The 13,243-nt window shown below is 49.8% G+C and overlaps 1 protein-coding gene across 2 annotated transcripts in view; it reads right to left on the bottom strand.

Annotated features, from left to right (window-relative positions):
* Nucleotides 1-5,543, bottom strand: part of HCN4 (hyperpolarization activated cyclic nucleotide gated potassium channel 4) — a 121,449-nt gene extending 115,906 nt beyond the window's left edge. Inside the window, exon 1 of one of the 2 annotated variants that reach the window (XM_083586272.1) lies at nt 3,871-5,543. In XM_083586272.1, the coding sequence (XP_083442398.1) occupies nt 3,871-4,715 (845 nt within the window). In that variant the 5' untranslated portion in view covers nt 4,716-5,543. The remainder of the gene's footprint in view (nt 1-3,870) is intronic. The other variant, XM_083586271.1, reaches the window with a different exon arrangement.
* Between the last annotated feature and the right edge of the window lie 7,700 nt (nt 5,544-13,243).

Genomic DNA, 13,243 nt, shown 5'->3' on the forward strand with positions numbered 1-13,243 from the left:
GTTAGCTCCTTGCTATGAAGCAGTTGTGTTCTTCCCATTATTTTGAGAATTGCTGCCCAAAAGGTGTGAGCACATTAGGCATACTTTAAATAATTATTTTTTAAAAAATTAAATCTAAAAAAGACAAGACATTAAAAAAACAAAACTTGAGAGTTTTGCAAAATTTCACAGAAGCAGAAGCTTCCGAGAAGTAGTTTTAGGCTGGACTCCCCTATACACATATTAGGACACAAGCGGCGCTGTGATCTAAAACCATAGAGCCTCTTGGGCTTGCCAATCAGAAGGTTGGCAGTTCGAATGAGCTCCCGTTGCTCGGTCCCTGCTCCTGCCAACCTAGCAGTCCGAAAGCACAAAGTGCAAGTAGATAAATAGGTACCGCTCTGGCAGGAAGGGAAACGGCGTTTCCGTGCGCTGCTCTGGTTCGCCAGAAGCGGCTTAGTCATGCTGGCCACATGACCCGGAAGCTATCTGTGGACAAACGCCAGCTCCCTCCGCCAGTAAAGTGAGATGAGCACCGCAACCCCAGAGTCGTCTATGACTGGACTTAAAGGTTAGGGGTTCCGTTACCTTTACCTTACCCCTATACACATGCACACACTTCCTAGCGAATGAGCCCTGATTTAAAATGAGTCTCTTCTTCAGTATTTAGTCCATTTATATCCTACCTCTCCTCCAAGGAGCTGAAAATGGCATGCATACTATCCCCACTTTCCCATTTTATCCACAGCACAGCAACTCTGCAGAGAAGGTGAGGCTGGGAATGAGAGACTGGCCCAAGGTCACCCAGCGAGCTTCATGGTTGAGTGGGGATTCGAACCCTGGTTTTCCAGGTCCTAGCCTAGCTCACTAACCACTTCACCATGGCAATGGTCCTACACTTGTATCAAGCATTACTGCCAAACACACACAGTCCCTTGCTACATTCTGCTGAGAGTCCTCATAGGAAGGAAACTGCCTTAAGGATCGCATTGCTAATGTATGTCAAAATCTGGTTGCATGAATGCACACATGCACACATACACAACTCTCCAATCAGACAAGCAGGGGACACTTTCAAGGCCACACTCCAGGCAGGCAAAAACATTCAGAGGGTGCAAAGCAAGTCCAGGGAGGGGTGTGGCCTACAGAGGGGGGGCGTGGCCCGGGAAAAGTCTCAAGGGCCAGGTAAAGATGCATGGAGGGCTGCATTTGGCCCTTGGGCTTGTGGTTGCCCGCCCCAGCTTTAAGCTCTGATGTGACTTGTAAAACTCCTTCAGTCAGCCGTGGGTTTGGGAGCCAGGACAGTTGCAAGCACCAACTTAAATGGGAAACAAACCAGATTTCCGGGTCTTTCTTCAGTGTGCGCTATCACAACCAGATACCACCAGCCTCGCCATTGGTTCCTGTACTCCTAATGGCTCCATTTCCTCCCAGACAATACAACAAAGGTGTGGATGTATGCCAATTTGTAGGGCATAATTAAATTAAACTAACCCCAAGATGCTGTGGACTGGTGTTGCTTAATCCAAGGGTAGCTGATCTATGGACCTCAGGATGTTGTTGGACCAGTGTCCATCATCTCCAATCACTGGCCATACCGGATGGGACTGATGGGAGTTGGCAATCCAATGGCAACATGCAGGTCACCCCTTCTGTGGGTCTGCATCTGCTCCGCATGCAGAATGTCTGGAGAGCTTCTGTCAGTCAGTATAGACCAGGTTTCCTCAACCTCGGCCCTCCAGATGTTTTGAGACTACAATTCCCATCATCCCCAACCACTGGTCCTGCTAGCTAGGGATGGTGGGAGTTATAGTCCCAAAACATCTGGAGGGCCGAGTTTACCTATGCCTGGAGAATACTGAGCTGGGTGGACCAATGGTCTGACTCGGATTACGGCAGTTCCCTTTGCTGTAAAATTTATTTATAAACTGTCCTGAATTTAATGCTGGTCCAGGATTGTTAAGATGACCCTGTGTTCCAGCACAAAGAATGGGTGGGGGTGGGGGAAAAACATTCTGTCCACATCACGCCTCATTTTGTAAACCTCCACCGCCACCCTGCTAGTGTAAATTCCAGAAACCTGAACGCCTCTCCTCTTTATTTCCTCTTAACGTTATTGTGTAAGGCGGTTGTAATTAAAATCAACATAATAAGGCCCAGCTCTTGATTGCGCTAAATCATTTCTTATTGATTGCAACATATTACATATATATTTAGTAGAAGAAAGTTTGCCAGGCACCAGTTAATTCAGAAACATTTGCTAGCGCAGCCCCTCAGTCTCTCTCTCTCTGCTACCGAATATGTACTTGAAAGAAATGAGCTATGAAGTTAATTCATTCAACAAAAACAAACGCTCCTCCCCCTCTGATTCCCACTCGGCAGAGTTAAGGACAGCTTTTTTGGAAATAAATAATGGCTTAATTGGTTAGTCTATTTTAAAACTAGACCTTTGGAGAGACGTTCTGCTGGGTGCAACATCTCTCTACTCTTTCACAGGGAAACCATCAGAGCACGATTTGGAGGAAAAGGTCCAGGGGGACCCCACTCAGCAGAATGAGAGGGGGGGCAACATGCACACCCATACAAGGGCAGCAGGGCTGGCTTAGCAGCTAAAGGCAGCGGGGGGGGGGGGGAAGGGACCAAAGTCTAAATTTACTTGACTGCACCACTGATTGCTCATTCTATGAAGGAGACACCCTTTGATTCACACATATCCCTGGCTCAGGATGCTGCAATGCTAAATACCTGGGCTATGCCACCAAAGGCCCTTTCGTCCAGGCTGTTGGGACTGGGGAAGAGAGATTTCGGGATGACTCTGCAGCTGCAGTCCTATCTACACATGCAGCCAGATCCCACACATTTATTCACAAACATGTCCCACTGAGTTCCACCAGGCAAGTCCCAAGAAGGGAATTCTACAGTTCTTGCAACCTTATTAGGAAGTAATTGAACACAAGGGTCTTACTTCCGAGTAAGCACGTCTGTGATCTGTTCAAAGAAGTCACAATGACTCCAAGGTTTGAGGCTTTGCAGTTGGTGCGTCAGGTGCACAGAAATAAGGGCAGTAGAAATTTCCCTATCACCTTGTCCTTTTGGAGTCATTGCACACATACATCTCATTCGGACATCATGGGCTGTATCCAAGCCCTACACAGAGAAGACCCATTGGAATTAACGGACCTAAGTGAATCGAGTCCATTCATTCCAAAAGAGCAGGAGTAACATTGGTGACAACCCAAAGGTTGCTTTTCAAATGTGAGAGTACAAAGATGTTGAGATGTAAAAGTTTAGTGGCATCTTCAAGGAGAGACTCATCCTCCTCCACCAGTGATGCCCTCTATGCAACTGGGGAAACTGGGGCAGATGGAGTCTCTGTCAGGACAAGAGTTTGGGGGCAGAGAAAGACCATTCAAAGTCAGGGAAGGGGGTGCACAGCTGTTGCCCGTGTTAGCCCTACTCAAAGTAGGCTCATTGAAACAAAAGGACCCAATCCATTCATTTCAGTAGGTCTGCTCTGAATGGGACTTAGTTGGATACAGCCCAATGTGTGCATCCCGACTCCAAAATTAATATGCGCCAACTGCACGGTGACTTCAAAAAGGCAACTTGACTGGGAAACGCCTCCCGTGTATGCTTTTTACACCTGATGCGCCAGCTGCAAAACCCCAAACGCTGGAAAGAGTCACCGTGACTTCTGCAGCCGTCTACTCTGAGTAGGACTTCGTTAGCTCGCACTAAAGAGGGGGAGACTCCCACGGCCATTCAGTGCAGAGCCCCCCAACTGCCTAACTGCATCGCTTAGTGCCAAACGTTACCTGTGGCTGGGTAAGGGTGGGGTAGGGGAGGCGGAGATAGGGGAGGGGCTTCATCTCCCCACTTTCCCCTTTTTACCTGAAATCGCTGTACGGGTGGATGATCCAGAAGCCGGCGGACTTAACCCTTTCCTGCTCCCTCTCCACGGCCTTTTGGCTGCCAAACATCCTCAAGGAGAATTTGTTGACCCCCGGCTGCAGCATCGCCCCGAACTGCCTCTGCATGAAGCCAGCCTGGCCCAGCCGCTGCTCGTCGTCCGGGCTGATCTGGTCGGAGCCCCCTCCCGCTCCGTCGGGACCCCCGCCCTCTTCCACTTTCACGAAGGCGGACGAAGAGGGAGGGGGCGGAGGGTCCGGCGGGGACGAGCAGGACGAGGCTGCCGCCGGGGTCGAGGAAGCCGGGGGTCCCGGCTCGGTGTCCGACAGGTCCGGGGGGCTGCGCTCGTCGCCGGGGGACGCCGCGTCCCCTTCGCTGCTGATCAGGCGGCGCTCCTCGCCCGAGTCGTGCGGGTGGCGGCTGGCCAGAGACGAGAGGCTCCCCTTGAAACGCCGGCAGTCCCCGTTGGTGCTGCTCTTGCCGCTGCCCCGGCAGCCCGGCGCCCCCGAGGCAGCCGACGAAGCCGCCGCCGCCGCCGCCTCTCCGCTTTCCACGAGTCCGCCGCCCGCATCCCCGACGCCGGGCCTCGAGGGCTCTCCTGCCCCTTGCCCCCGGGCTCCCCCTGGCGGCGCCGACGCCAAGGGCCTCAGCTTGATGCTTTTGCGACGGGCGTCCTTGTCGGCGCCGCCGCCACTGCAGCCGCTTCCTCCTCTTCCTCCTTCTCCACCGGCTTCTTCGTCCTCCTCGTCCATGATCGACGCTTTGGGGCCGATCTGCTGCGGGAGGCTGTATAATCGCTTGCGCATCGACGGCGGCAGCCTGTCCATGGCCGCGCGCTCGGGGAGAGGTGGGGGAGGGCGGGGGAGACCTGCTTGCAGGCCGGCGGCTGCTGGTGGGGACCCCCTCGGCTCTCTTCCGCGCGTGCCCAACCCGCGCCCTCCTCAAGGAGCTTCTAAAACGGGGTCTCGCTCAGCTCCGCAGCCAGAGAGCCACACCGAGGACCACCCATCCTTCTCCTGTCCTCCCGGGGTTGCGCCGGGTCGAGGATGCAGCGCTTCCGAAAGGGCAGCGGGGTGCGCCAGGCGGAGAGCCCCTCCCCGGGCTGGCTAGCTGGCGTCCCACTGAGCCGCCGCCGCCGCGGTGACCCTTCCGTCCGCCGCCTGCTGCTGCTGCTGCTGCTGCACAGCCCCCCGGGGCAGCGGGACACCCAGCCGGCGGCTCCTCAGCGCTCGCCACGGCTGCATCTCGGCGGCGGCGGCTTCCATAGGCGCCCGGGCAGCCGCGTCTCCGGCGAAGCAGACATAATAATGAGAAGGAGGGTGATCAGGAGGCGGACGGGGAGGAGGGACGGAGCAACACCTGCTGAGGAGCCGCGGAGGGCGATCCCCGCCGCCGGCAGCCCCCGCGCCACAAGGGCCCCTCGCCCCTCCGCGGCCTCGACGGCGGCCCGCGATAAACAAGGAGCGCGCGAGCAACCTGCAGCAGCATCCAGCGCCCGGGCGCCGCTTACATCACAGCTGCTGCTGCTGCTGCCATCCCTGATTCCTCATGCAGCAGCTCCTGGTCCTGGGAATATTCATGAAGCCAGCTGATCCGATTGGGTTGCCATAGGAGCCACCGCTGCCAATGGGCTCTGCCTACCTGAGTTGGCAGATGGGCTTCTTAAAAGGGCAACGCCTCGGACGCCGGGTGGGCGTGCGCGTCTCGGGCGCGGGCTGGGGCGCCTCGGCTGCTGCCTGGAGCGGGGGATCGCGGGCGGAAGGACGAGGGAGCGCAAGGAAATCCACAAGCCCCTGATGCTCATCTCTCTCTCTCACATGCACACACACACACACACACACACTCCTTGTCCCTTAAGTGCTATCATTTGCTCATGGAAAGAGCTGCAGTGCTGCGCTCAGCTAGGAGTAAGCCCCATTGAAGACCCCGGAACTTACTCCCGAGTAAAGGCGGGCAAGGTTCTTGGCACTCCGCCTTCGCCAACCTAGTGCCCTTCAGATGATTTGGACTGCAACTCCCGCCAACCTCAGCAGCCACAGATGTTTACGTTTCGTGTTGTCCTGCTTTTGAGGCGCTGTAGCCCGTGCAGACAGCAGTGATGGAAACGCAAAGCGGGCTAAATCCACCGCTGTGTCGAGAACATGCTGCACTGTACGTGCCCACTGCAAATAAATAAAAATTATTTTAAAGTCTGCAGGAACCGCTGGTGAAACTTACTTCTGAGTAGACGTGTCTATACAATGGCAGGGGCGCTAGGACCGAAGCCTTTTGGCTCTGTTGCAGCGGCACATAGCTTCGTGGTGGTTAGTGCCCGTTGGGGCTGTTAAGATGTAAGACAGGAGGCCAACGGTAGGTGGAGCCAGAGCTAGACAGGTGTAGTCTAGTTCTGTCCTCATCTGCCTCCCTGCTGAATTCGACAAGGGCCACAACAGAAACCAAGGAGGGGGAAGTGGACAGGCAGCGCCACTTTCTGGACTGGTTGAAAGAAAAAAGACAGGTCACTGGGGGCTGGCTGAGTGCAGACTGAGGTAGGTGGGGCAATGCCCCGTTTGCCCTAATTGACCAGCTTCCACCGATGTTGTGTATTCAGAAAGTAAGCCCCCATTGCATTCAATGGTGCTTACTCCAGAGCAACTGTGCCTGCAATTGCAAACCTCAAGTAGAGTCTTCTGCAGTGTTAAAGGCTTAACTCAGCTGCTCCCAAGACAGCGTTCATTAACCTGATATCCTCTGTATATTACAGACCGCAACTCCCAGCAAGTGCTGGCTGGGACTGATAGGAATTGTAGACCAGAACACCTGTCAGGAGGCAGGTTGATGAAGGCAGTTCCTGGAAATTTGGGGACCAAAAGGGTTTTGCTGTATCTCCCTTGCTCTTGCAATTGTAGAGTCTCTTATGAGGAAATGAAGATAATTGGTCAATGCAAAAGAATAAAAACAATACCCAGTGCAGATTGGAAATCTGGCCTGATTGACTGGTGCATCAAATCAAGAAGGAATCTTAGAAAGGATCCTTTGAGTCCATCCAGTCCAACCTCTGACATAAGCGCATCCTGTTTCTGGCGCCTTAAACCAGAAATGCATTGAAAAATACTGTGCATATGAACATCACCAACTGCTTTACACTGAGTCAGACCACTGGTCCATCTCTGATTGGCAGTGAGATTGGTACGTTACATCCTTCAACAGAAGGCATCAAGGGTGACTGGGATGCTTTTTAAAATTAATTTATATACTACTTAATGTCAAAATAGTCTTCTAAGAGTTTTACAAATATAACAATCAGTTGCAAAAACATTAAAATACAAATTATCATATTTAAAATGTGCACTTTTATTGTATTTGTTTAGCAACATTTATATCCTGCTAGACTAAAAAACAAACAAACCCCAAGTGGTTTACAACAATATAAAACAAAGCATTACAAATATTGATTTAAAAACAGTTAAGCACAGGTAATAAAAATATTTAAAATATGATTTAACACAACGCAAGCTAAAAAGAAATAAAACCCGTTGAGACAGGCTTGCTTAAACAAAACTATTTTAATCAAAAAGGGTTGAGTTGTTTGCCTGATGATAATAGGCAGAAGGTTCCAAAGTTTAGGTGCTGCTAGAATAAAAGTTTGATTTCTTACAATGGTGGAACAAGTATTATGTGCTGCCTGTAAAAGTGCCAGTTCTGCAATAAAAACAATCTATGAAAACAACTCCACAATTAAAACTGGAGACTGTGTTTGAGAGATCAAGGGAATACCTGGGAGTTTTGGTAGGCAAAGGATGTGCTCTGTCACTGGGAATGACCTCTCCCCACACAGCTATTTAACCTGATAAACTAAGAGAGCAATTTGAATCAGAACCTGAGAGGCTACTGCTCTAAGTAGCATCTTCTTTTTTAAAGGTTTGATTTAGTGTTCTCATTTATTTCCCAACTTTCAGTATATTCAGTGTGTACTGTATGGTTAAAAAAACCCCCAAAGCATCAGAATTAAAAATTGCCGCAGAAAAATGATGACAATTGTATAACTGATGTACTAAGATATGGAAAATGCTTAAATAAAAACAAAAATAAAAAATTGCCACAGATTGAAATAATCTTTCAAGGAGGCAACAGTTCTCAGTAGCTCAATGGAATAGCATAGTCTTCTCTGCCCCTGAAAGCAGATGGACCTCTCTAGTGGGTATAGCATCTCAAGAGGTGCACAGGGTCATCTTTCAGGAGACGGGAAAGCTTATCTCCCATCAGGCAGCTGGGGGGTGAATGAATGCTAGAAAGGCAGGACTCAGCTTATGGTCCAGCAACATTAATATATAAACACCTTCTGGACGGGGGGCGGGGAGTGAAGCCCCTCCAGCTGGATTTGCTAGTAGATACAGTGGGTGAGTAATTGCACAAAGCTTACATTTTGACCCATTTCCCCATGTGCTCTTTCCAGCTTGGAACAATCCATCACTAGGCACTGAGAATAAAGCAATTATGTGCAAAAGGGTGGATTGATTGGGCCGTATGCACTTTGAATGATTTATTAGAGGGAGGAAGTTCTTCTCTGACCTTATTTACAACGGGCTGAGAAATATCAACTGGGAGCAAGACTTCCATGGCAGGAATGCAACTGCATAACATATTAACTAATATTTCTGGACCAGACGTTTGTGCTATATCACCTTCTCCGGACATCGTATAGACAGGCAGAAATCAAAATTGTGCTAAGAAAGCGCCAAACTCACCAAGCTGAATGATGTGAGTCCGGTGAAAACGAATCATATTTGCATATATTATGGGAAATGATGACTAGTAGGGTACATGAGAGAGATTTGTAAAGTTGGGGGGGAAATGGAAAAGGGGGAAAAAAGAATATTTTTCTTCTCCTATAACACCAGGACTTAGGATCACCCTGTAAAATGGGTGAAATGGTAGATCTGGGATAGTCAAAGGAAGTATATTTTTCCCCCACACTGCAAACAGTTAATCTGAGGGACTCCTCGCTGCAGGATGTGACAGCTTTCAAAGGGGATTGGCCAAATGCGTGGAGAAAGAGAGACCTATCAATGTCCTATCAGCTATGACAACTCAAAAGAACCTCCATTTGCAGGAGGAGTGTAACTGACTGCCAGCTGCGGGGGGCGGCGGCAAAACAGTAAGAGTGAGCTGCTGTTTGCATGCCTTGCTCGTGGTCTTCCTTAGAAGCCTCTGCCCTGGTTGAAGCAGGATGCGAAAGTAGACGGGACTCTGGTTTGATCCTGCATGGCTCTTCTGTACATTGTGCAGTTTTCTCCACGTGATGCTCTGCTTGCCAGGATGACGCTCCCATGTGTTCACCACAGATGGACCGAGAGTGCATGCAGAATGTCCCTGATCTGACTACATAGGAAGCTGCCTTATACAGAGTCAGCCCATTGGTAAATCCAGTTCAATATTCTCCGTCTGGAAGTGGCCCCCAAGAGTTTCAAGTTGGAGATTTCCCCCAGCCCTACCAGGAGATACTAGGGACTGAAGCTGAGACCTTCTGCATGCAAGGTAGATGTCCTGGCCCTGAACTATATCCCTGCTGCTGTTACAGAAGCAAGAAGAGCCATCCCTATCTGTTGTTCTTTTGCTTCCCAAAACAAAAGCTTCTGCAGAGCCTCTTCACAAATCCTGGGAAATAATGTATACCTTTTCATAAGGCTCCTTTCCCCCAGTAGGTTTCCACTTCCGAAGATTTGCAGGTCTCGCTTAACAGGATTAGGTGAGAGGGTTTATTTTGAAATGTATGGATCTAAAAATACCCAGTTTCTGGAGTTTTGTGAGTAATTGGGGGCAGGGAAGGGATGCTAGAAGCAAGGAAGAGAGCGGCTGCCTTTTCTCTTCACTTGAGCACACTTTAGGGGGTTGTAACATGCTTGCCAGTACCACACCTCCTACCTAACACTATACAGGAAAAAAAAACGAAGAATGGAAAATGTTGACATGTCATTAAAAACATGATTCCCGCCCCCCCCCCCCAAGAAATGTACCTTGAAATCTTCACAACACCCACATACTTGAGACCAAGCCCCATTGTGAGCAGCGGTGGAGGACATGTGATCCCCCCCATATGTTGTTGGACTACAGAGCCCATCAGTCCCTGCCAGCATAGCCAACAGTCGAGGATAATGGTGCGAGTTGTAGTGACTGCCTGTCCTGGCTCATATAGCTGTTGCTCCAGACTTGGTTCCTTCACCTGAGCAGATTAGATCCTTATCTGCCTTGGACTCTATAGACCTTGGTCTGTGTCAGAATCCCTGGTTGTGGCCTGCCTTGAGGGAACGTTGACTTCTGGCTGGAGATGTGTCGGATTGTAAATCTGACATCAGGAATCACAAGAAAGAGAAACCAGTAGGAGAACACTTCAGTCTCCCAGGACATTCTATACAAGATCTCAAAGTAGCTGTCATATTACAAAAGAATTTCAGAAACAGACTGGAAAGAGAAGTTGCTGAATTACAACTTATTAAAGGTAAAGGTAAAGGGACCCCTGACCATTAGGTCCAGTTGTGGCCAACTCTGGGGTTGAGGCACTCATCTCGCTTTACTGGCCAAGGGAGCCGGCGTACAGCTTCAGAGTTATGTAGCCAGCATGACTAAGCCACTTCTGGCAAACCAGAGCAGCGCACGGAAACGACGTTTACCTTCCCACCAGAGCGGTACCTATTTATCTACTTGCACTTTGATGTGCTTTTGAACTGCTAGGTTGGCAGGAGCAGGGACCGAGCAACGGGAGCTCACCCCATCACGGGGATTCGAACTGCTGACCTTCTGATGGGCAAGTCCTAGGCTCTGTATCATGGAGAGACCTGGTCTGAATAGAGACATTGGATTCTTATCTCATTATACATGATGAAGCTATATTTGGCCATCTCATCCCTTGCTTTTTCTTGTAAGACCAATTGCAGTCCTCAACAGGTTTACCACACCTATCAGCCAATCACCCATTCCTACCACCCTTCTGAGTAATACTCCTCCCCACCCTCCCACTATATATAAGGGTCTGGTGACTTCTGTTTCAGTGTATCTGAAGAAGTGTGCATGCACACAAAAGCTCATACCAAGAACAAACTTAGTTGGTCTCTAAGGTGCTACTGGACTATCTGTCTATCTATCTACAGTGGTACCTCGGGTTACATACGCTTCAGGTTACAGACACTTCAGGTTACAGACTCCGCTAACCCAGAAATATTACCTCGGGTTAAGAACTTTGCTTCAGGATGAGAACAGAAATCATGCTCCGGCGGCGCAGCAGCAGCAAGAGGCCCCATTAGCTAAAGTCTTCAGGTTAAGAATAGTTTCAGGTTAAGAATGGACCTCTGGAACGAATTAAGTACTTAACCCAAGGTACCACTCTATCTATCTATCTATCTATCTATCTATCTATCTATCTATCATCTATCTATCTATATCTATCATCTATCTATCTATCATCTATCTATCTATCTATCTATCTATCTATCTATCTATCAATCATCTATCTATCTATTTCTACTGCGTCAGACCAACACGGCTACATACATGAATCTAGGAATGTACTGTTAGTGTATTTTTTAAAATGTTGATCCTGCAGGGTGGACAACCTTTGGCCCTCCCATTTGTTGTTGGGTTGGAGTAGGTGACCCTCGGGGTCTCTTCCAACTCTACAATTCTATGATTCTATGACTCCAACTCCCATAAATCTCTGGCCATTAGCTGAGGGTGATGGGAGTCAGAGTTCAGTAACACCTGGAGGGCCAAAGGTTTTACATCCCTGTGATTCTGCATTCATGTCCCCAATCATGTCCCCACACCATCCTTGGCAGGATAGCTATAACAGGAAGATGATGTGAAGAACTCCTTAAATAGGATTGTTCACATGATCCTCCTATTTTGGGTAGCCCACATGGGATCCTTTCGGCATCAGAATGGCACTGAGATCATCCTGGTCTTACATGCAATCTGGCCAATCTGAGGATTTAAAGCCAGCCTCAAAAAGTCTAGCTTTTCAAATTTCAGATATGACATGAACGCTCTGTGTGAAGTTTTTCATCGTGCTGCTTAAAACAGGCACACACTTATTTGTTTCTGCCATTAGCCTGTACTTCTCTGCCTTTTCCTGACACAGACATGCATTGATGGATTAAGCTTCCCCTACTGACACGGGTGGCGCTGTGGTCTAAACCACTGAGCTAGGGCTTGCTGATCAGAAGGTCAGTGGTTCGAATCCCCACGATGGGTTGAGCTCCCGTTGCTCGGTCCCTGTTCCTGCCAACCTAGCAGTTCGAAAGCACATCAAAGTGCAAGTAGATAAATAGGTACCGCTCCAGCAGGAAGGTAAATGGCGTTTCCGTGCACTGCTCTGGTTTCGCCAGAAGCGGCTTAGTCATGCTGGCCACATGACCCGGAAAAACTGTCAGCGGACAAACGCCAGCTCCCTTGGCCAGTAAAGCGAGATGAGCACCGCAACCCCAGAGTCGTCCGCGACTGGACCTAATGGTCAGGGGTCCCTTTACCTTTACCTTTATATACTGCTCACATACAAATTGAAAAGCACACACTTTTCCGTTTGTATGTGAGCAGTAGATATAAAATAGCACAAGTACGGTCAATTAAAATTAATCGCAAAAACAGGGGAACTTCCTTAAAATAACTGTGGAGATAGAAAGGTCTTTGTCGTGCGCCAGTAGTTCAACAGGGAGAGGGGCCTGTCTAATCTTAGCTAGGAGGGCATTCCACAGAGTTAGGCCCACCATCCTGAATATGCACAGCTTCTGGTGCATTTGAGCCACGGGGGACCATTCCCAGAGACTCCTCTAACGATCTCAGTGATAGGTGGCCCTTAAGGTATCCTCGACCCAAGATCTGAAGGGTCTTCAAAATTAAAACACATCCCTTGAATGTGGCCAGATAACATATCGGCAGCTACTGGAGGCCAGCAGTAGTCTCTTGCAACATGGCTCTGCCTCTGTTAGGAGTTCTAAAGCTGTCCTTCCTAACCTCGTGTCTTCCATCAGCTGTTGGCACGTTGGTCAGGGCTGATGGGAGTCCAACAACATTTGGAGGGCACCAGGTTGGAGACATAGCTGTCAACCGTCCCTTATTTGGCGGGAAACTCCCTTATCCAAGCACTGTGTCCTGCTGCTGTCCCTTATTGATGATGTCCCTTAAATTTCCCGGGTTTCAAAGGAAGCAGCTCCTCTCCCTCCCTCCCTGCCGGCCAGGGAGGAGGGAGGCTCCAACTGTGTTGCTTGGCTGCCCAGCCCGCCCCCCTCCGGCTTCCTCTCACCAGCCTCGGCCCCCGGGAGCCCCTCCCCACTGTGACTGGCGGGAGCCTCGGGCCCTTCCACCACCATCCTCCTTGCGCCCG

This window comes from Podarcis filfolensis (assembly GCF_964270895.1).
Source record: "Podarcis filfolensis genome assembly, chromosome: 14".
In the NCBI taxonomy this organism is placed as follows: domain Eukaryota; kingdom Metazoa; phylum Chordata; class Lepidosauria; order Squamata; family Lacertidae; genus Podarcis; species Podarcis filfolensis.